General features: G+C 43.5%; 1 protein-coding gene across 3 annotated transcripts in view; it reads right to left on the bottom strand.

Annotated features, from left to right (window-relative positions):
• Positions 1 to 24,999, bottom strand: part of CDC27 (cell division cycle 27) — a 1,228,661-nt gene that overhangs the window by 611,933 nt on the left and 591,729 nt on the right. For all 3 annotated transcript variants that reach the window (XM_078645032.1, XM_078645031.1, XM_078645033.1), the window contains exon 11: positions 3,308 to 3,512. In XM_078645032.1, the coding sequence (XP_078501158.1) occupies positions 3,308 to 3,512 (205 nt within the window). The remainder of the gene's footprint in view (positions 1 to 3,307; positions 3,513 to 24,999) is intronic.

Here is a 24,999-nt window from a genome sequence, read left to right as displayed (position 1 = left end):
GGTTGATATTGTCTGCCTTGTTGGTAGTAGTTTCCTCTAGAGGAGTATCCACGTCCTGTAGCACCTCTAAACGATCCTCTCTTGTACTGCAATGAACCTAGGGATCTTGCAGTGTCAGTATCCGTCTTGATTGCCTGGAGAGCCCGTCAATGTGTTTCCCAAATAGAGACTCTCAATCATAAGCCATGTCCAGGATCTTAAGTTGGACTTCGGGCCTAAAGGTGGTAGCCTTTAGCCAGCCCTGTTGTCTGAGAACTGCAGCTCCTGCCAGCTGTCTAAAGTTCGTATTAGCAATATCCAAAGCGCAGTCTATGGTTTCTGCCGCTGCACGTTCCCCCTCCATTAAGATCTTACGTGCCTCCTGTCTTTTATCCTCTGGGATTAGATTAATAAAACCAGCCATCTCGGACCACATTTGGCGATCATAGCGCCCTATAATCGCTAAAGAATTTCCAGCTCTGATCGAGGCAGCAGCCATGGTGGAAAATTTGTTACCAATAAGGTCCAAACGACGCCCCTCCTTATCCGGTGGTGTAGTGATAGGGATGGCTGGGTTTTTTTATCTTTGCTGCGCGGCCTGTGATCTGACCGAATCCGGCCGCGGATGTCCAATGAGGCATGCAGGACTAGTGAGCGGAGCACGATACTTATTGTCAATCCTGGGCAACACTGCTGGAACTGAAGCAGGGTTTTTCATCACCTTGACACCTTCCTTCCAGATATATTCTATAATAGGAATGGCTCTTGACACCTTCCTAGTTTCTTCTTTAAAATCAAGGAGGAAACATTGATTGCTCCACTGTCACCAGCAACTGAAATCTAGATGCAGCTCGCTGCATGAGATTATGAAAACCACCTATGTCTTCAGGTGGTGAGTCTGAAGGTTGTGGAGTTGGTGGAGACGGCATGGGAATAGCGTAGTCGTCCCATGGATCCAACGGTGGATTGTTAGGTAATTCTCCTTCCTCTACTTCTTCATCTGAAGAAGTGTCCGGGGTTTGCGTAGGTAAGGCAGGTTGTGGAGTTTCTGTGAGCGGAGACCTGGGCGGTGGAACATCAGTTTGAGGAACTGGAACAGTAGGTTGGGCTGGAGGCACAACCTGTTGAGGTGGAAAACGTTGTTTGTAATCTGCCAGCATAGCCTGTAAATCTTGGATGAGGCTTGGTGGTAAATGGCTGACCTCCGAAACCTGAGGCCACCTCCGGTATTCTGAATGATGAGGGACTACAATGTCCTCTTGATAATAATGCCCAGAATAAGCATCTTCTTCATCATCCTCCTGGCATTTAATATTTAATTCTGAGGGATGGTGAGCTATTCCAAAAGCTCCCTCGTTGTCATCATCCTCAAAACTCTCCTCATCGTCATCAGCATAAGTCTCTAGTAGATGAGATGGCATAAGTGGCGAAATGTAAGATCCTTGCTGCCTTTGGTATGATACTAATTGAAAGGTCTTTGAAGAAAGCGGGGTAGAAAAAGCCTGTTTCACAGCTAAAGGCTTAGCTGAAGCAGTATCCATTTGTCTTGATGCCATCAGTGATATCGTCGCCGATGAGGTCGTCGACGGAGTCGTCGTCGATGTAATAGAGGTCGACGGGACTGCCGTAGACGGACTCGACGGCCTCAACGTCGACGGGACCGCCGTCGACGGACTCGACGCCGACGGGACCACCGTCGACGGACTCGTCGTCGATGGGTTCATCGTCGATGGACCTTGCTTCTTCGTTGACGAGACGGTAGTCGACGGTACCGTAGATGACTGTCGACGGGGGCTTCTTCGTCGAAGAGTGCTTCTTCGTCGTCAAGGCTGTCGTCGACGAATCATTAGCTGTAGGTTTTTGTAGCCACAATACAGATTCTTGTAGACAGGATAGGAGAAGTAATGGCTGTAGTGGAGATCATAGCCGTAGATGAAGAAGTAGAAGTAGAAATGGTAGTCACAGGTGAGGATCCAGAAGAACTCTTACTCACGGTTTTCTTAGAAGATTCCTTGGTGGCTGAGGCTCCAGAGATATTAGATGGAGATCTCTGTGAAGAGCCTGTAGTGGAGTGGGAGGTTTTAACATGTTTTCTCCCCTCACTTGAATGATCCTCTTGAGATCTCTCTCTCTTACTGGATGTAGAGGCTCTATCTTCGTCATCCGTAAAAGAGGTTTTTAGCCACAAAAGGACTCTGGCCTCCCTATCCCTTAAAGTTTTAGAAGGGAAGGTGCGGCAGATCTTGCAATTTTTTGCCTCATGTTTTGGAGAAAGGCAATAAATGCAGTCCTTATGTTGGTCATCAACATGGACACTTTTTTCCCCGCATGTTCTACAAGGTCTAAACAAGGCCTTCTTGTCAGACATCCTGAAGCTTTGATGAAGAAACTGAGTCAAGACTCAGAGAGACTCTCTTCCACACGACGTGCGGTGAAAATCTGAGGAGAACTGGCTCTGCAGAACGGATTCTAGAGGATGCTGTGAGCTGATTGGCTGGTGCAAAGACTTTGGTCTTTTTAGCATAATGAGGTAGATAGGCTACTACTATCTAGGCCTCAGGCCTTCTCATAGGGCCTACTACTGTAATTTACTGTTGGCATTGCTTTTTCATATACCGTGGGACTCCCGCCTCGCCGACGGGGAATGATTCAGGCATGTGAATCTATGAAAGATACCCCAATACTGCATAAATAGCAAATCAGCAGCCTTGCTTTCATTTCAAGAGAGCTGGTAAGCTACTTATACTAAGAATACCTACCTAAACATGAAACAATAAAAATCTGGAAAATTAAGTCAATATCATATAATTAATTCACAAGATTGTGAAGGGTGGCCTGTCATTTCAAAAAAACATTTCAATGGATTTGCAGGTCAACTCCCAATAGCAGTGAAACCATGTCAACTATGCAACAGCTATCTCACTGAGTGGTAATGTGGTTTAGCACACACTGAAATGATCTCTTCAAGTCTCACATTCCTTTACTTCTAACCCCCAAAACCTAAAATCACTCACACCGCCCTTTACCTCTACTCAACCCTGGACCCTCAAGTCACCCTCACCTCCCCTTAATTCTATTCAACCCAACACTCAAGTGACCTTCTCCTCCCTTTACCCTTACCGACACCTGAAACCTCAAGTCACCCTCAACAGCCCTTAATGGTTAGTGAATTAATTTACAACCTTCTGCAGTCCAAACTCTATATCAGAAATTAACTGGCCACACAGGTTGGCCATTTGACGGACAGCATAATTGGTTTAATGCTGGAGAGGCCTCTGCTTCTGATAGTACATATAATCACAACCACCTATGCCAGGAACGCACTCACCTGCAGCTGCTTTCTGGATAGTGAAAGCTTGAATCTGAGGAGTTACCAGAGAAATTTTTCCTTCGGATATGATGGAGGAGTCCAGTTTTGAAATTTCTAAGCTGTCCAAATTTGGCTGATTTAAACCTCCTTTATTTATCTGTTTTTTCGTTTTTCTGTTTGCAATTTTTGGAGGAAACTTCATTTTTAACTTTTTGCTGTTTTCCTGCAAAGAGAGGATAAAAATAGACTTACACGCAAAGTAATATCTTTGAATATTTAGCATTCTTGGGCTCTGTTCAGAACTTTTTCCTCTTGAAGTATGTCTTACAGAATGCAGGTTTCTTACCTGTAACACCAGTTCTCAGTCTATGGTATTTTCAATTAATTCTCAACCACTAAATTGTTAAGATGATCGCAGGATACCAGAAAGCTTTTGAAAGCGAAGAGAAAAAAAACTTTCCAACACAAAAAACGCGATGCCTATTAACAGGCAACATTCCGTATAGACCATAGGGTATGGAGTGGACCTAGCTCACAGTGGAGACTGGAGGGGTATCTTATCTTCTCTCCCAACCTGGAGCCAAAATAGTAGATCTGGTCCAGTTGAACGGAACATCGCATTGAGGAGAGGAGGAGATACCCTTTCTAGAAACCCACTTCTGGTATATGAGGAATAAAAAAAAAAAAAAACAGGCAACATTCTATGGTATCATTTTTACTTTTCAAATACATTAAATAGCATCATCAAAAAAACAACGCATACCTAGATTGGGTTTATAAATATAGCAGCTATGCTATTCTCAAATATTATTTTCTTTACTCTTTTTAAAAATGAGGTATAGCTGTCATTGGGTGGCAAAAAGCAAAGACTTCAAGTGTTTCCTAAATGCCATTTACTGATGGAGGGAACTGATTTAATGTTGAATGGCTACAACCAAGAAAGTGTGTCCGTTAGCCAAATGCGCTGATGCTTAGGGGCAGCTAACAGGCTGGATTTCAGCTGCAGAGGAAAATAATTAATACATTTGCATCTTCAATAGACAGAAATCAGGGAGTGGTACGTTTAAAAAGTGATGCACATGGTCTTAAAAGGATCCTCTTAGAGCTGGGCAGTCAGTGCAGCATTTTCAAACAGGCCGTGGCAGAGGCATTAGGAGTGGCACCAGATGTCAATATGGTAGCAAAATATTGAAGTACAAGAGTATTGAGATTAGATAAAGAAGTGAACTAAAAAGTCACTCGTTACAGTAATCCAGGCGACTGAATATTGATGGTTGGATCATTAAGCAACATGACCCAATTAGTAAATAAGAAATAATCTTGATAAAGATTTTTAGCTGAAAAAAACAGGAACATAGCTTATTAATCTGCAAAGGAAAAGCCACAATCAACAACAAACAAAAGCCCTCAAGTCACCCACACCTCACTTTACCTCTATCTATCCCTGAACCCTCTAGTCATCCTTATCTCCCTTTGCTTCTACCCCCACTTCCCTTTACTTCTACCAACCTGAATCCTCTGGTCACCCACACCGCCCTGAACCCTAAAATGACCCTCAACTTCCATTGCAGCTCTGAACCCTTATGTCACCCTCATCTCCCCTTATCTCTACCCAGCCCGAACCTTCAAGTCACCCACACACACCTCACCTTAACTCTACCCACCCCTGAACGTTCAAGTCACAATCACTCACTTTACCTCTAATCCCCTAAAACCCAAAATCACCCTCATCTCCCTTTGCATCTTCCCAATCAGGCCGTTAAGTCACTCACACCTCCCTTTACCTCTACCCACCCCTGAACCCTAAAATCACCCTGACCTTGGAGGTGCGTGGTCAAGGAGGCCAAGATGGCGGTCGCAGGTTGCGGCTAATACAGACCTCTCTCGGCAATCCGTTATCCTGCCGTAGAAGTGCACCTGCTCGCAGGCCCTGTACTCTCCAGGAAACCAAAGGTCCACTGTTGCACGACATTCCGTTGCCTACTATTCCCTCCTCCCTTGCTCAAGACTCAGAGGAGGCCATCACCGCAGAGGAGATTTCCTCTTCTTTATTTGACAAGCCAGCCGGCAAGACACCCGGACCAGACTGTCTCCCAGTCGAGTTTTATCGACTGTTCTGCACAGAGTTGACCACTTTCCTGCTTAAACTCTATGCAGAGGTGGCCAAGCAGGGCACATTCTCGACCAGAGGTGGACCTAGCTTCCACAGTAGTTCTTCCCAAATTGGGACACCCACCCGATAAATTTTCTTTGTACAGGCCCATATCCTTCATTTATATTGAAATTAAGCTTCACACAAAAATTCTGGCCAACCAGCTACAACATGCCCGGCCATACTTGATTCACCGTCACCAGTGCAGCTTTATGCCCAGGAGCAGCATACAACAATGCGGGTGGTCATGGGTTGGCTGGTCAGAGGAGAAGATCGCTTGTTACGTGGATGGCGTTCTGCTGTTCCTGACAGACCTCCATATTTTAGGGCCCCGTTGTCTCGAACACCTGACCTTTTTCTTCTGACTGGCTTAGCGGTGGATGGAAACATCTAACATACTAAGGGGAACTTTCCTGTGTGTGTTTTTTTTTATGTTCATTTTTATTGAATTTAATATTTTTATGGATTTTCTTGATATGCAGCATACAAAATAGAAACAAAGACCAACAAAGTAGTCACGATCCTTTCTGGGTTTTGCATGCATACTGGATATGCTGTATGGTGCTCCAATATCAAGCAGCCTGCTGGATGTCACCAGCATGATTTCTTTTTTGGCACTCTGCTTTGCGATTTATGGGTTGGAGTAGAAGACTGATGGGGATGACTCCCCTGTGTAGGGTGCTCTGAGTTCATCACTCTGCCAGTGTACAGTGCTTCCATAAAGGGGACCTGGCTGGAATCACGGTACTCTGGGATGTCTGAGTGGGAAAGCACATTTTGCCCATTAGTGATCTGCAGGATCGCTACAGGCTCAACTGACCATAATTCCATAAATACCTATAAAGTCATGGCCCCTTGATATACCTCTGTTAAACAAATGTTGATCAGAGATTAACATTTAAATATATATATATATATACACACACACACACCTCATCTATATATATATATATATATATATATATATATATATATATATATATAGAATTAGTGGAGTACTTTAGTTTGGGTAAACGTTACTAATACGGGCCGAATTTTTCTGGACAAAATTTATTTTTTCAAAAATGGCTGACAAGTTGCATTGATGATGTAATATTTCAGAAAGCATGAGAACTATATTTTTATCCTGGATGAATTTTAAACATGTATATTATTCATGCATTTATGCTCTGAATCGATCTACCAGTGTAACATGTTTACTATGTATATTGCTGCTATCCCTCAGCAATGATTGGCTTGGCAGTTCAGGCTGGACTATTCCCATGAGGAGCAGGGTCAAGACTTATTTGCATATGGCTGGGTGCAGACTGGGGTGACGTGGTGGGCAAACAAACTATGGATTAAACCCAGATCTGTGGGCTGGAAGTGAATGTTTGATTCAGTCAGCATTCTGTCCATCATTTGTTGTTGCAGCTCATCACGTTAGAATGACATAGTACAGAGCAGGAACATTTTAGCAGCTCATGCTTTACAATCTTGTGAATCAGACAGCACACCACTTCCAAGTCACTTTACCAGGAAAGGATTTACAATTGCTGCTGCTCTTGATAATTTTGACAGATCTTCTTTATCGGGAACATCCAGCACACACGATAATGCCATGGCGGTTTTTCAAGACTGTACCAATGACTTAGCTTCTGGAAAACAAGCTGTGTCAGCTGTAGACAAACAAATGAAGCTGCAAACTTCTAACCCAACAGGCTTGCAAACGTGTGCAAATTCACTACAAACCATCAACACGTCCCAGTCTACCAGAACATTTCAAAGTGGCGGAGAACATGGACCTTTTTCTACCTGATTCAGTGGCCGGCAAAGCTAATTTAATTGAATTGATCATATTGCTTCTTCGCTGCGGACTGAAGGATGCAGACAAGCCAGTTCATCCGTGGGCTGGAATACATGCTCTGATCTCTCAGTATACCGTCTATTTGATGACGGTTGAATTGTTATCAGTAATACCATGTCCAGTCACAAATTACACAACAGTATACACATCTCTCTAGTAGAATTTGATGATCTTTATCCAATGATGGGCGTTTTTCACATGCCGAAAGTTGCAATGCGGTGTGCAGGAAGTTCTCAGGAGGTCCTACCCAATTCACTTACTGAGGCTGAAATCTTTGGAAGCAAGTATTGAACAGAACTCATTAGGTTTGTTTGTTACAAGGTACGTTCATCATTTGAGGCTATACAAACATTGCAATGGAATGCTTTCAGGAACAAGAATGACAAATTAGATTTTAGCTATCTTATCTCAGAAGTGAATACAGCACAGGGTGCACTTCATTCAAAAGACAGTGCAAAGCCAGGCAATGTTCAATACAATCAGTTCAAAATAAGAAAACAAAAGGTTAGCAGAGTTTGTCAAAGAATGTGAAGAAAAATCAGAACTTTGCAAGTACTAGGGATTTTTTTAACACGTTAGCTCTAGTGAAAAACTTGGCCCATACTGATCCGGAAGGTAATTGGGAACTACACATAAAGACTGTGGAGTCACTGTTTGTGTTTTGAAAATCCGATTGCATAAAGTATCCGAGATATGGGTCCTGGTATTTGCAAAGAGTGAAGCTAGAGGTGAAAAAACCATACCTCTACAGAAAATTAATTCAAAGACATTTAGTGGTGAAAGACGGTGAGGGAAGGTTCAATGCTGTGGCTTCAGATATGAAACTGGAACAGACGATCCAGAGATCACAAAAAAGCTGCAAGAGGATTGTTGGTCAGACACATAAAAGTGAATACGTTGCTCAATGGCAGCTTGTTTACCAGGAAGTCCTTTCTATTTGCAATTTTTTAGAGCGATGACAAATTCAAACTTAATAGACCATTATGAAACCATTACTCCCCTTGAATTTGTGGGAAAGAAAGGAGGTTTATTTTAATAAACATGTTGACCGCCTTCTTCATTTTATGCAGCAGCAAAGAAACCCCTTTGAAATGACTGAGCCTGTGTAACTACACAACTTTGTGACCAAACAATATGTGGCTAATGATATCAAGACACGTCTACTAGATGTCCTGCAACATGGATCGAAACTACACGCAGGACATTTGTATTGAAAGAGAAAAAGCTGTTTGACAATCACTAAAGCTAAATTCCACAATTTAATTGCCTTAGTAAGATTTATGTCTAACCAGCCATTACAAAACAGGTTACAAAAGAAAACTTTCACAAGTACATAGAGAGATGGATATAGTGAAAGAAAGGAGACGTTATCACAAAATTCTGTTGCACGATCTTCTTCCAACAAACAAATTATTTGATGGAAATGCTGCAAATAAACCAGTGAAGTACAAACTCGTACAAGAACTAAAAAAACAAAAAAAAAAAAAAATAACTTTCCCCTGAAAAATGTCAATTTGAAAAGGTGTCCTCATTGAAAACTGCTGCTGTTGGGGACTATATGTCACAATTGCAAGTGGTCAAGATTTCATCCAGGCCAATCATTAGAGGGGTCGTTCAGACTGTTCTACAGATATTAAAGTCAGTGTGCATCTTGCAAGAACTGCACATTGCAGTTGACACTTACCTTGAACTGTCAAAGAATGCGAGAGAATCAGACAAATGTCTACAAGTGGAACAATTGACATTGCCTGCATTAAAAATCCGACACCTATGGAGTGCAACTTGATAAATTCTGGTCATCAACATCAAACAAGATGGACTTGGAGATGTTAACTTGCCAAACCATTGCTGGTACTCAGTGAGCACTAAATTTCCAATTATTGCAAGTGGAAAGATTGTCAATGAGGAGTTGGTGCCTGCAGAGATATATTCAAGAGGTACGGGCCATATATTTCAAGAAGCTGTCCTTCGTGTTGTGCCACATGGTAAGTGGGCTGTTTGAAATGGTTCTAATCGAGCCACTGTACTGTCAAATGACAGAAATTATTGTGCTACTCAAATTTGTTGCAATGTTTATAAGGCAAGGATGCGTTATGAAACAGGCGATAAAATGCACTTAATCCCGCTTCATATTCTGAACAAGAAATGACACAGATATGTCCATTGTTCTTATCAAGGCACATAGTCTTACAGGGATGACACTATGAGCAAAATTGGGACAAAGCTTGGAGCTTTAACTGTGAACCTGTGAAGTTTCTAAAAGGATATGCTGAAACAGAAGAATGTGACTTTAAAAATGTAGAAAAATAGCTGGTGTGTGTGTGAAGGACTAGTTCCGACTGTCACACTTTTGACGATCCTTGGTACAGTGAGTTCAAAAGATCAGTCCGAACTAATGCAATTCTGTGCGTGGACATTAAAAGTGGGTGTTACTTGATCAGAAGATGTGTAAATGTTTTGGATCATGCATATGTAGATAAAGATCCATGTGACTTTGGTTGGGAAGCTATTGATGGGGTGTTAAAACCTACAACATTTTTAAAGCCTCACCCACAGAACTTGTGCTAGAAAAAGATCTCCCTGTCGATACGCTCTTCTCAAATGTGTAACATTCTGCAAATGTACTATGAGCGATTGCCAAAACAAATAAAGTGAACTATGAAAATGTGTCTAAGACTGTAGTGATAAACAGATTTTTTCATATTCAGATCATAAACGTTTGGTGTATACATAAAAGGATTAAAACTATTGTTTCATTTCTACATGTTTCTCTTCTTCCTCTATTATAGCTGACAATATGGAGAATGGCGGAAAGGATGTTCTCAGGAGTTATTTTCGGTCTCTATAAAGCTACTTGACCCCCAAAACCTATGTTTTGACACCAAAATGAAGTATATAGATCTTATGGTTCCTGAAATATTACATCACTGCAACACATCCGCCATTTTTTTAAAATGCTGTCCAGAAACATTCTGCCCAGATCAGCAATGTCTACCCACGCTAAATTACTTCTCTAATGATCCAAAAACAAACATCAAAAATTAAAATGTCTGGACAACAATCTTTTTACAAAGGTATGCCAGGGGGCTGGGATTAACAGTTTCGTCATGCACTGGTGGCGAATATTACCCCGGACACTGAGATGCCTGAATTTAGTCCCCTGAAGGCCAAGATGTTGATGGGTAGCATTGGCAAAGGCATAATTTCTCAGGTTTACAGATCACCCATTGCAAATTCTCACATGGTTTTGACAAGCTCAGACTCTGCTGGGAGGGTTGGGTGGATGAGCTTGATTAGACAGATTGGTGGGAGGCCAAGATGGCCCCGCGCACATTGGCCATTTCAACACACATGACCTGTTCTGACCCAGAATCGCTTGCACTGGGCTTGAAGGATCCGCCATCTGGCTTGCTTTAGCTGTTCTGAGGCCTCAGACAATTTGTGATACAAAAAAGTGAGCGACCCAGATTACCCTTGAGGGCTTGGGTAATTAAATGAAAAGGTAAGAGTGCCTTCAAGGGAATTCGTTTAAAAAATTTTTTCTTAATTAACAATGTGGTTTCGTCAGAATCAATAAATCATCCTCTTTGGAAACAAATTCAAATCAATAAAATTCGACAAAGACAAACATAATTACGTATATGACAAACAAACGCATAAACCAGGTGTATGAAAAATAGAAGTTTATCAAACAATTAAAAATGATTCATATGATATACAGGAAACAAAAATAGGACTGGAGGTTGATACTCAATTTATGTACAGACAACTCAACAGAACCTATAAACGCCTATCCCAAAAGTATATTGAAAAAACAAGAAGGATGAAGCGGAGGTCGACGTTTCGGTCTCCTACAAACTACTTGACGAGACCATCTTCAGGACTGGTGATATTTTCAATCTGTATATTACACAATGTAATAGTGAAATTTGTGTCTGTTGCGTATGACTTCCTCAACAGAACCTGCGTTGCGTTATTTGAATCGAAGTGTTAAACCTCCCAGGCCATTACTCATCAGAATCAATCTTTATTTTTACTGGACGGCCGCTAACGGTTGTAGCCAAAGTTGAACAGCATTCACGCCCGTTATAAAAGCGAAGATTATGTCTGTTGCGTATAAATTCCTCAACAGAGACCGCGTCGCGTTATTTAAATCAAAAGTATTCACACTCCAGGGCCCTTACTCATCAGAGTCAGTCTTAATTTTTGATCGATGGTGTGAACGTGGGGTGCCGTTAGTCAAAAGCCAAAGTTGAACAGCATACAGGCCCGCTACAATCACAGAGACGGGGCTGTCGAGTCAGAAAGCGCGACTTTGCAACCAGCTACACGGGGCCTTAGTCAATACGGTCGTCTTCAATCGAAGCGCCACAATACGGGGGTCCTGTCTGCAGAATAGGCCTATTCTGCAGACAGGACCCCCGTATTGTGGCGCTTCGATTGAAGACGACCGTATTGACTAAGGCCCCGTGTAGCTGGTTGCAAAGTCGCGCTTTCTGACTCGACAGCCCCGTCTCTGTGATTGTAGCAGGACTAACGGCACCCCACGTTCACACCATCGATCAAAAATTAAGACTGACTCTGATGAGTAAGGGCCCTGGAGTGTGAATACTTTTGATTTAAATAACGCGACGCGGTCTCTGTTGAGGAATTTATACGCAACAGACATAATCTTCGCTTTTATAACGGGCGTGAATGCTGTTCAACTTTGGCTACAACCGTTAGCGGCCGTCCAGTAAAAATAAAGATTGATTCTGATGAGTAATGGCCTGGGAGGTTTAACACTTCGATTCAAATAACGCAACGCAGGTTCTGTTGAGGAAGTCATACGCAACAGACACAAATTTCACTATTACATTGTGTAATATACAGATTGAAAATATCACCAGTCCTGAAGATGGTCTCGTCAAGTAGTTTGTAGGAGACCGAAACGTCGACCTCCGCTTCATCCTTCTTGTTTTTTCAATATACTTTTGGGATAGGCGTTTATAGGTTCTGTTGAGTTGTCTGTACATAAATTGAGTATCAACCTCCAGTCCTATTTTTGTTTCCTGTATATCATATGAATCATTTTTAATTGTTTGATAAACTTCTATTTTTCATACACCTGGTTTATGCGTTTGTTTGTCATATACGTAATTATGTTTGTCTTTGTCGAATTTTATTGATTTGAATTTGTTTCCAAAGAGGATGATTTATTGATTCTGACGAAACCACATTGTTAATTAAGAAAATTTTTTATAAACGAATTCCCTTGAAGGCACTCTTACCTTTTCAGACAATTTGTAGCATGATGTCTGGACATGCCCGGTTATCTCTGTGTATTGGCAGCGAGTGTGCAGCGAACTCTCGGGGTCCTGGAGCGGCATCTCTATACGAATGCTAAGGTGGCCCTGTTGGGCATGATTAATGAGGGGGTGGTTCCCGCGCTGACTACATATTTGTAGGTGTCTCCACACTGGGGGCTAAGAAACACATTGCTCAAAGATGGAATTCCCCCAACGCACCAACCCTAGTGGAATGGAATGGAGTGAGTGGACCGGTGTGCTCAACTTGAAAAGGAAAATGCTACTTATCAGTATGCATCTGTTCTTGGCATGTACAGCTGCAGAGTTGTACACTTAGCATGAGATCGCCACCTGGTGTTGGGCTCGGATGATTGCATGTTGTTGTCGTCTTGGAAGATGTCTTTGTAGTCACGAGATAGGTGACTCCTCCCTTGGACGATAGTGCGCATGGGCATCGGCTCCATCCTTAGATTGTTTTTCGCCATGATGGGAAATGATGGAGTTAGTAGAAGTAAAGACAAAAGATGTCCATACGTGTGCATGTAAGTAAGATAAAACGGGAACAGATACAGGTCCCTGGGAGGCGGGAGGGCGTGTACAACTCTGAAGCTCTACATGCCAAGAACAGATGCATACTGGTAAGTAGCATTTTCCGTTCGAGGCATATGAGCTGCAGATTGTACACTTAGCATCGATTGTGCAGCGGTATCTCCCTTAGCGGTGGTCACCTGTATCTGTTGCAGTGGTTTGAAAGAGTTTTAAGGACAGCTTGGCTTACTGCAGCTTGCTGCTTGGCTTGCACATCAACACAGTAGTGTTCAGTGAACGTGTGCGTTGTAGACCATGTTGCTGCTTTGCATATGTCCTCTAGGGGGATGTTTCCTAAGAAAGCCATAGAGGCTCCTAGTTTGCGAGTGGAGTGTGCTCTAGGAGGAACTGTTAATGTACGTTTTGATATTTGATAGAATATTTGTATACATTTTACCATCCACCTTGCAATCCCACCTTTAGAGATAGGTTGCCTTTATGAGGTGGAGAGAAAGACACAAAGACACAAACAGTTGTTTTGTTTTCCTAAAAGACTTAGTCCTATCTATATAGTAGAGAAGAGCTCTTTTAACATCTAATGTGTGTAGAGCCCTTTCTGTCACAGAGTCTGGGTTTTGAAAAACCACAGGTAACTATACAGATTGGTTTAAATGAAAAGGAGTTATGCCTTTTGGAAGGAATTTTGGATTAGTTGTTAAAACCACTTTGTTACGATGTAGTTGTAAAAAATTGTTCTTGTATTGTAAATGCTTGTATTTCACTTACTCTTCTAAGAGAGGTAATGGCAATAAGGAAAGCTGTTTTCCTCGTGAGGAATTGCAGTTCAAACTTATGTAAAGGCTCAAAAGGGAGTCCCATGAGTCTTGTAAGAACAACGTTTAGGTTCCATACTGGAGAAGGTGGCAGCCTGGGAGGTATAATTCTTTTTAATCCTTCCATAAATGCTTTAATTGCAGGCACTCTGAAGAGCGACATATGTTGTCTATTTTGTAAATATGCTGCAATTGCTGCAAGGTGTAGGTGTATGGATGAATATGCCAAGTTACACCTTTGTAAATGTAAAAGGTAACAAATGATATTCTGGATGGAAGCATCCAGGGGATCAATTTGGTTATTGTTGCAATAAATGGCAATTTTTTTCCATTTAGCAGCATAAGCTCTGGTAGTAGGTCTCCTGGCCTTTTTAATAATGTTCATATAGTCTGGTGGTAGGTTAAGATAACCAAACTCTAAGACTTCAGAAGCCAAATCGCCAAATTCAGTTGATTTGGATCTGGATGTTGGATGTCTCCATGGTTCTGCGTTAGCAGGGATGGAGTCAGTCGTAGCTCTTGGTGTGGAACTAGAGATAGTTCTAGCAGTGTGGTGAACCACGCTAGACGTGCCCATGTGGGAGCTACTAGGATTAGTTTGAGAGACTGTTATCTGAGCTTGCGTACTAGTAATGATATCAGTGGTATTGGCGGAAAAGCGTACGCAAATCTGCCTGACCAGTTCATCCATATCGCATTGCCCTTGGACAGCGGGTGTGGAAACCTGGCGGCGAAGGTTGGGCATTTTGCTTTTTAGTGTGTGGCGAACAGATCTATGTCTGGATGACCCCACTTGTGAAAGAATGGTTGAAGAACCTGCAAATGTAGTTCCCATTCGTGAATTTGTTGTGTCTGCCGACTCAACAGATCTGCTATCTGATTGTGAACTCCTGGAAGGTGCTCTGCCAACAGATATATTTTCTGTGGAATGGCCCATCTCCAAATGTTCTGCACGAGCTGGGACAGTTGTAGAGAATGTGTCCCCCTCCCCTGTTTTTGTTTATAATACATGGCTGTCATGTTGTCCGTCCAGATCAAGACAGCTTTGTTCTGTACTAGTACTTGGAAAGTTTTGAGTGCTAAGAATATTGCTAGCAGCTCTAGATGGTTGATATGGAACAATTTTTGTTGACTGTTCCATTGTCCTTGAGTTGCATGATGTAGGAGATGGGCTCCCCATCCTGTGAGGGATGCGTCTGCTGTGAGCACTAGTTGTGGAACAGGTTCGAGGAACGGCCGCCCGTTTGTCAAGTTTTTGGTGTTCCACCACTGCAGAGAGCGATGTGTGCGGCTGTCTACCAACACCAGGTCTGTTAGTTGACCTTGAGCCTGGTTCCACTGTTGTGCTAGACATTCCTGTAACAGACGCATCTGTAGTCTTGCATATGGTACTATGACGATGCAAGATGCCATCGTGCCTATTAGTCTCATGAACACTCTGGCTTGCAGGGATTGTTGCTGTTGAAAGGTTGTTACTAAGGCTTGAATGCTCTGTATCCTTGCTGGACTGGGATACGCTAGAGCCGCAGACGTGTTTATTGTAGCCCCTAGATAGTGATGTATGTGAGAGTGCTGCAGGTGCGACTTGGTGTAGTTGATTGTGAACCCTAAGTCGTGCAATGTTTGAATTGTCTGATGTGTGTGTTGAACACACTGATTGGATGACTTGGCTTTTATGAGCCAATCGTCTAGATAAGGGAAGACATGTATTTGTTGTCTCCTGAGATGTGCTACTACTACTGCTAGGCACTTTGTGAATACTCGTGGTGCAGTTGTCACTCCGAATGGAAGGACTTTGAACTGATAATGTTGTCCTCCCAGTACAAACCTTAGATATTCTCTGTGAGCAGGATGTATAGGAATGTGAAAGTAGGCGTCCTTCAGGTCTAGTGTTGTGAGGAAATCGCTTTGTTGCAGCAGTGGGAGCACTTGTTGTAAAGTGATTATATGAAAATTATCTGATTGTATGTAATGATTGAGGGGCCTGAGGTCGAGAATTGGTCTTAGTGTCCCGTCCTTCTTGGGAATTAGAAAATACAGCGAGTAAACCCCTGTTCCTTGTTCTTGTAAAGGAACTATTTGTATTGCGTCCTTTTGTAGAAGTGACAGAACTTCTTGTTTGAGCAGAGTAAGGTGTGATGTAGACATTGGACGTTGCTTGGATGATATGTGTGGAGGGGTTGCTGTAAGTTCTAGGCAGTAGCCATACTGGATAATCTGTCTTACCCATTTGTCTGTTGTGATGGAGTTCCAGACAGGCAGGAATTGCGTTAATCTGCTCCCCACAGGAGTGGAATGCTGTTGGGGGAGCAGAGGGAAGTCACTGTTTTGTGGCGGAAGAGGTTCGATTACTGTTGTTACTTCAACCTCTTCCTTTGTTGTTATTCCCTCTATAACCTCCTCTAAAATATCCCTTGTTAGAGGATGTTTGTGTGTTGGATTTGAAGGACGTTGTATTGTCTGCACCAATTTGTTTGGAGCCCCATCTACAGAAGGAGCGACGAAAGGAACCTCTAGTTTGTGTGGACTGTAAAGCTCCGATAGATTTGGCAGTGTCTGTATCCTTCTTCATTTTTGTCATGTGCTGTATCTACTTCTGGTCCAAATAATTGGTTTTGATAACATGGTTGATTTAGAATGGTGGTTTGTACTTCCTGTTTAAACCCAGAAATGCGTAGCCACGCATGTCTTCGAAGTACGACACTAGTATTTACAGCTCGAGATGCAGTATCTGCTACATCTAGTGCGCACTTGATTGAGGCATTAGAAATAAGCTTGCCTTCTTGTAGAAGATCATTTGCCTGTGTTTTATATTGGTCAGGTAGATGTTCTAGCAGTTTCTCTAACTGATCATAATGAGCCCTATCATATCGGTAAAGGAGGGCTTGTGCATTAGCTACACACCATATGTTGGTAGCTTGCGCAGCTATTCTTTTGCCTGAGGCATCTATGACCTTGGATTATTAGTCCGGTGGGGGTCCCTCGCCGGAAGTTTGTGAGTTTGCTCTTTTCCTAGCATTTGACACAACTAGTGAATCTAATGGTAGTTGTCCTTTAATGTAGGTTGGATGCGCAGGCCTATATTTTTTTCTCAATTATAGGGTTCAAAATCCTAGTACGTACAGGGTCTTTAAACATTTCTGGAGCATGTTTAATGACCCCTTTGATCATAGGAAGAATTTGAACAGATCTTTGCGATTGTTCAAATTTGTCCAATAGAAAATCTTCCTCATCAGAATGCATAGTGACCCCATGGTAAATGGCAGCTCTGTTCAATAGGTGCCCAAAACCAATGTTATCCTCTGGGGGAGAAGGTTTTGATGGGTATGACTGTGGGTCAGGAATATCTGGTGTATCTTGTGGGTTTGGGTACTCCCAGTCTGTATCATCTATAGGGAATGGGAAAGGCTCATCTGTGTCTATTCCTCTTCCTAAACTATACTCATCATCATTTTGAGGTGAGTGTGAGGATAAAGGAGGAGAATGTGAAGGAGACATCTGTGGTGAATTTGTAAGAGGAGCAGGAGATGAAGGAGAAGGAAGTATAGGTGAAGAAGGGTGCATAGGGGATGTGGCAGAGTCCTTCTTCTTGGCAGGTACCACAGGTGTGGGTGTTTCATCTGTGGTGTAGTTGACACATGACCTGTTTTTGGGTCAATGTAGATCTTCTTTTGCAGAGGATCTGGCTGGAAAAGTTCTTCTCCTTGTGGAACCTTTGTCGGCGCCGATTTTTCGGTACCGGACGAGGTTGCGGTTTGTCTTTAGCCTTAGGAGTTGTTACATTGTCCTTTGGCGTAGTTTCGGCACTAAAGGTATTGTTTTCGGTGTCGTAGGCTGTTTCGAGGGCTTTGCCGCGCCGGAATCAGGCCTTGTCGGTTTCGGCACCGAAGATGGTGTCTTCGGAGTGGAAGCTGGTCTCGTCGGCTTCGAGGCATCTGACGCTGGCTTCGTACCCTTGTCTTTAGAAGACGATGATTTCGGAGCCGAGACTTCTTTCAGGTTTGGTGCCGAGGGAGCTGGTGGGATCGGCACGTGCGGCTTGCTCGGTACCGAGCTACCGGAAGGCTTAGTTAATTTCTTCGGAGCCGGGCTTGATGGCGGGCTGTCGAAGTAGATTTTCGGTCGCGACTGGGCCCCGGAGGCGGAGTGTTGACCTTTGCCTTTGGTCTGGGTGCTGTGTGTGGTGCAGGGGCAGTAGTACTCACGCGCTTCGAAGTGCTGGGAAAGTGTATTTCTAGCCGGAGCAGAAAACTTTCATCCAAACCCAGTGGCGGGAAAAAACAATCTAAGGATGGAGCCGATGCCCATGCGCACTATCGTCCAATGGAGGAGTCACCTATCGCGTGACTACAAAGACTTCTTCCAAGACGACAACAACATGCAATCATCCGAGCCCAACACCAGGTGGCGATCTAATGCTAAGTGTACAATCTTCAGCTCATATGCCTCGAACATCTATTTAAATTGCCTGAGGCTGCCCACGGAAGCATGACAAGATATGGGGAGGTTTGGGGCATATAAAGTACTGGGATATGAGTGGTTAATGGCTGAGTACATTGTGCGGGTGATAGGTAAATGCGACTGTACATGTACTGTGATGGTACTTTCAAAACTAGTAAAAAAATTATAAAATAAATCACCCTCACCTCTTTGCCTCTATCCAGTTCACAACCCTCAGGAAACCCTCACCTCCATTTGCCTCTACCCACCCTGAGCCCTCAAGTCACCCCTCACCTCCCTGTGCCTCTACACACCGAGCACTCAAGTCACGCCTCACATCCTGTAGCCTGGTTGGTAGGTCTGGTCTACATGGCTGCCTTGCTGTGTGGTTTGACGGACACTTAAAGCAGGCCAGAATACCACCACTACCCCCAGCAGTCTTGCACTCGAAGAATCAACCTTGCCTGAGATTTGAGCAGTTTCAACAGCCTGTGCTCTTTCCCAAAACTGTATATTTGTACCCACAATTTGCACCTCAATGGCCTCATGTAAGTCCCTTGTAAAAGGTACCATGGGTACTAAGGGCACTGTGACAAGGGAAGGCAACTACAGGCTGCAACACATATTGTGCCACCATTAGAGGGGCTGTACCTTAGCACAAACACATTGCCATTGCAGGCTGCATGTTTTGGTGAAGAGAATAGTTTAGACAGCACAGCACACATACCTGTGTGCCATACCTGCTACTCACTGCTGATGGTATAGGTAAATTACCCCTCTAGCTAGGTGCATTATACCACTGGTGAGGGTACAGTTGCAAGAGCAATGTACCCCTAGAGTGTCCAAGTCCATTCTTACACATTGTAAGTGCAGTAAAGCCATAAAGAGTATATGGTCTGGGATGTGTCATTATGAACTCCACAGCACCATAATGGCTTTACTGAAATCTGGGAAGTTTGGTAGCAAATGCCTCCGCATAATAAACCCACATGGATGCTGTAGCATATTGTGTGTTGGCAGTTGCAAAGAAAAATACACCTGGGAACCCCCAATGATAGAAGTATGGGAGTAGGACTTTAGGGTGAATTTGCCACTCATGGGGTTGTTGCTGCATACTGTTGAGGAGGTCTGTAACTTTGTTGTCCACTCTCGGCAGGTAGAGCACAAACAGATGTAGTCTCTGGTGCCCAACACAAGATTTTCTGCAACCACGCTGACAGCTGCAGGGAGTGTGTGCCACCCTGCCCTTCCCCCCCACCACCCAGCTTCTAACTCCCCCCCCCCGTCCATCATTAGTGTCTGTAGAGATGGTCACTTTCAGAACTGGGTCTATAAAGGGACAGTCCTGCAACAGGTTGCTGTTCAACCATTGCAGAGAGTGATGGGTGCTGGTCCAATTTAATAACAGATCATCGCACTGACCCTCCACCTGTGACCAATGTGCTGCTAGGCACTCTTGTAGAGGATGAATGTGTAATCTTGCCTGGGAGACAAAGGCAAAACAAGACGTCATCATGCCAAGAAGGAGCATCACTTTTCTAACTGCTAAGTGGGGATCTGCCAGAAAAGATGGCAGTAGTAGTTGGAAAGCATTGACCCTCTCCTAGCTGGGATAGGCTTTCCCAGTGACTGTGTTGGGAGTGCAATGGCTCTGAAATGCAGTAGTCCTGCTAATCAGGACTCTGTGCATGTGCTCGGACGCTTAAAATGACTTGCCTGTTGACCTTCTCTAGGGCTGACAGACAGGTCCTTAATGTTCTGGCAAGGAATAAGGGTTCAACTATTTGGACAATGGGGTGGCCCACTATTCTGTTGATGTGGATTTGGGGACATTCACACAATTGTTTTTACTCCATTTGAGATATTTGTGTGCTCGACCTGTCAATGAGGATCAATCTGATCTTTCAGAGTTTAGTGAGAGGGCACTTTTGTGTGTGGTGCATTAATGAGTATACTCACAAGAATCTTGCCTGCCTTGCCGGTCGCAGTGGGTGTTTCAAAAGAGAAAGGAGTCTCTTTCACCACTAATTAGTGGGTAATACAGCTGCAGATAGTCTCTATCTTTTTAGCTGACCTTGACCTCGGCGCTGGCCATCTCACAACTGTCCAATGCTTCAACAACATGTTTGCATTTTGGTTGACAGGAGGGATTGGATTTTTTGTTTTGTTTTAAGCACCGTTTATTTCTGCATTTCCTGACTCATACTTTTGTGCTCCCAGCACTTTGAGGTTGTTGCAGAAAGCCTCAGCGAGAGGACAATACGGCACCCCCATATTTAGGCCAGGGGATTTCTCTTTCTATAATAGATCTTCAAAATTCTCTACTTACCTTACTTTATCCTCCCCAACTGTCCCTGTCGCCAATGCAAGTGTCTGGCCTTGGTTAGGTTATTTGGTGGTGAGCGAGCCACTGAATGTTAGAGCCTAAAGCCTGGTTGTGGCTCAGCTCGAGGTCCTGTTACTTTCTGCCTGTCATCTTGCCTCTACCCAGGGTGTGGTGTAGCAGGCAGAGCTAAAGAATTTGGAAATAGGGAACCAGGTTACACTCTCAGCGTCTATTCAATTCCTGTGATCTTTGGCAAATCACTTATTCTCCTTGTGCTTATAAACAATACATGTGACATTGCAAAATGGATTTGGTTCTCCTGGAGAGCTCTCAAATACTTCCAGTTGAGTTTGTGCTATATAAAAATTGCTGAAAAAAAGCACAAAGAGGTATAACAAAGCTTTAAACAGAAAAAAGGAAAGAGCCATTTACTGACGGATTTGTACTGAGTAAGACCAGAAAATCTGGATAAACTGCAGGTTCACTACTTAAAATATGTGATTTTAGGCAAATATTTTATTTCACTGAAACTCCTTTTCCTTAATTATACCTGTATGAAATCACTTTCAAATATCCATATTCAGAATACGAATTGTACAAAAACCTATTGGTGCTTGATTTAATAGACTACAATGCTTCTCTAGGATTGGGTCACAGGCAGGGTTTACATGACAACTGTCTTGTTCCTTAGTTCTGATATGTTGAAAGTGGGCAGAATAGAGACTTGTCGGATAGCTAGAGGCCACACTTCAAAGGAAGTAGTCAGTCAGTCATAAATCTTTATTCGGTTTCAAGAAAAAACACAACACAATAAAATGTGTACATATTACAACAAAACAAATAAAATATACAGGTAAGTACAAGAAAAACAAACAAACCTCTACAGTTCATAAACACAATGAACGTTCTCAAGACAGAGGACAAAAACCTAAACAGGCCCACTTTGCTTTCAAGTAAGAGAAAAAGGGGTTACTTAATTTCACTTTACATTGTATAATACATAAATAACCCCGTAACAATTAGTGCAGAGCAGGATAAATTGCTACTTCTAAAAGGGTTTGCCATTAAAAGTCTTCAACTAGCTTTTCGGTTGCTGCAAGAAATAGGATGACTATGCACAGCAATTAATTTAAAAAGAACACACAATAGAAAATTTCATGTGGCCACTGTGCAAAACTTTCAACTATTGTATTGGTGGGCAAACCTGAATGAAACCTAAATCTTTAAGAAGTGGAAGACAAAGTCTTTCGTGGTCATTCACAAAACGTACAGAAGATTACAAAATATAGGTTTACTTAGCAAATCTAAACAAAAACCACATTAACAGCCTACGGGGATTATCATTTGTGACTGACAACACATATGGTTCAACAATGCGAAGAGGATATAAATGAGAGGTAACTTCTAACTGTTGATTTTGTTAAGTAAGCCTTCTCTCAGAGTGTATCCTTCCATAATTTAAAAAGAATTTTAGTCCAAATGAGGCCTTTTATAACAACTGACACAGGGTTGTCAAAGAGCTCTCCCTTACCTAAAGATCTAAAACACTCATTAACAAATTGTAGCCATCCAACAGCTAAACAGTTGCCCATTTTCAAACAGGCTTAAAGAATTGGCTTAAAGAATCTTTGCATCGTTCAGCTTAATGATTGTGCCAACCAGTGAGCGCCCCAAACGCTAGGCAAAGCTAAAAACTGCTGTGGTAGTTCAGCTAAAAATATTCTTCGTACACCCGGAGGGTTCCAGGAACAGCCATTATCAAATGTTGCCCCTAAATAAGGAAAAAAGCCAACCTTTAAAAGCTCATTGTCATTAGCCCTGAATACCTGCAGTAATGCATCCACACGATTTTGCAACCCCAATGCGGTCCAGGAAATTAGGACCACGTTGTCTACATATACAAGAGCAGGGATTGCACGGGCAAAGATACTAGGACATTCTGATATACACCTTAATAGAACTTTGCTGTTAGTGGTTGGCATATAGGGAAAACAAAAATAGAGCAAGTATTCAACCCTGATGTACCCCTCTCTGTATGGCAAACTCCTCTGAGCAGCTTCCATCCAGGTGATATCGGGTGATGGCCTTCATATCACTGAGTAATGCCCTCAAAAATAAAACTATTTCTGGGTCGATACCCATTTGGGTTAAAATAGAACAAAGCTTAGACTGGTTTACTCAGTCGAAGGTTGAGGTGAGATCCATGAAATTCAGATGGACCGACCCAGTTCCTGCCACGGTTAATTACTGAACAAGAGATGGGAGATTTAAGCCTTGATGAGTTGTGCCAAGACCGAGCCTGAATCTATACTGGATATTGAAGATTCCACCACCAGCCTCCAACCAAGCTGTAAGTCTGTTTAGACGTGTTTTACCTACGAACTTCGTCACAGAGTCTATTAAAGAGATAACAGTGAGGAGCGTCATCGTCACTTTTATTTTTAATCGGTACGATGATCGCTTTTGGCCAAGTGGAGGGTATACTCCCAGCTACTGCTTCATTTATTACCTGTGAGAGCAAGGGAGCCCATAATTCAGGGAGCACTATATATAGAGAACAGCAGATATGCTGTCAGGCCCAGGCGCTTTATTTTTTGTTCTAAAGGTAATTGCCAAATGTACCTCTTGAGGATTGAAAAAAGTTTATGATGGCCAGGGGCCTCTATATTGGGTGGAATGACATCAGCTAGGGGATCGCAACTGTAAATCTTCTTTGAGTGGGAGACCCTCACCTCTGGTAAAATATGAGAATCTAGAGCTTCACTATGAGTTTTCCAAAAAAGGATTGTTGATAACTGTGAGAAGTTGGCCTGATGTGCAGTGTTCACTATTCTAGTGATCACTATATATCAGTCCAAACAACCCTCATTGATGATTGGTTGTAAGTCAACCTTATAGACCAGCTATCCTAGTAGCATGGATACGAGCAGTCTAAGGCTAAGACTCTAGAGGGCGTGTTAAGCCAGCTGTTTTACCATCACATTACCCCTTGAACACCCAGTGAAAGGACACCACACAAGTGTTATGAAAATAAACAATGTATTTATTAGAATCACAACAACCCTGTACTCTTTATGAGGACAGGGTGCTAAGCACACAACAAAACTCTTATGAAAATACTTAAGTTAGCACGTTATACACAAATGCCCGAGGGGCACGAAAAACCATATACTTTAAAAGTGGAATGCGAAATTACTAGCAGGTAAGTACAGTACTAATAGGCTTTGGAATCGCTAGGACTTGACTAGGGAATCGTTAGATTACTACTAGGAGGCCCAGGGGACTCGGGTGCAGAGTGTGCACTCTCACGCGGGATGCGGGACAAAGTCTATGGGAGCTAGTAAAGGCAAAGTTAGTGTTCACGGGCGAACCCGACCTGGTAGGAAGAAAACGACAGTGGATCCTGACCCTAGGGTAGTGAGGCTATGCTGGGACACCGAAGTGCCGAAGTTACCTAGCCCAGGGGCTGCAGCTGCATAGGTCTGAAAAGACGTCGGGAATCTCGTTGCCGGACCAGGAGCCTGGAAGAAGGAAGTTGCTGGCAGGCGACCAGTGAAGAAAAGTTCGATGGATCCAAGCCTGGATCAAGGAAGAAGAAAACCTGAAAGCAGAGGGGACCAAGTTCTTGAATCACTAGCCAGTGATTAAGGGGGCACCAGGATGGCACCCGGCGAAGTCACCGCAGTCAGGTGAGTGGGCGCTGCTGGGCTCTGCAGTCTCTCGGACCAGGAGGCGTTGTCGGCGACCAGGATGGAGGTGCGAGCTGTCCCACGAAGGTTCTTGCTGTCGACGTCGCTGGACCCAGGATTGGGCAACAAGTCTTGGCAAATGCAAGGCCCACGCGGTGGACCTAAAATGGCGTCTTGGGCGGACCAGGAGGGTCCAGGGTACTTCTCCGATGGAGGGAAGCAAGGGCCAGTCTGGAGCAACCAGACTAGCAGCAGAAATGTCGTCGGGCGTCGTCGGGAAGGCCACAAGCCAGCGGGCTAGTAGCCAAACAACGCGGTGAGCAGCCAAAAGCAGAAGGGCCCCACGCAGATCGTGGAGATGCTGGGGGGCTGCACTTCGGTGCTGGAGCTGCTCAGGGTCGGGGCTTTTCGGACCCCAAAGCACTCACCAGGAATTCACTCGGCGGGCTTGCTGGAAAGAAGTCGTGCAGTCTTGCAGATGGCCGGTCCCTTGAGGTCTCGTCGCACCCACGGTTCTCAGCTGGGCTGTAGAGGTGGGTAGAGGTCAGAGGTGCCAGGGAAGCCGGTTCTCGTCGAGCTGGGCAGTCTTGATACGGAGGAGAGACTTG

Source organism: Lissotriton helveticus, chromosome 5_1 (genome assembly GCF_964261635.1).
Source record: "Lissotriton helveticus chromosome 5_1, aLisHel1.1, whole genome shotgun sequence".
Taxonomy (NCBI): domain Eukaryota; kingdom Metazoa; phylum Chordata; class Amphibia; order Caudata; family Salamandridae; genus Lissotriton; species Lissotriton helveticus.
The sequence above is the reverse complement of the archived record's forward strand: the minus strand, read 5'-3'. Positions and strand labels throughout refer to the sequence as shown.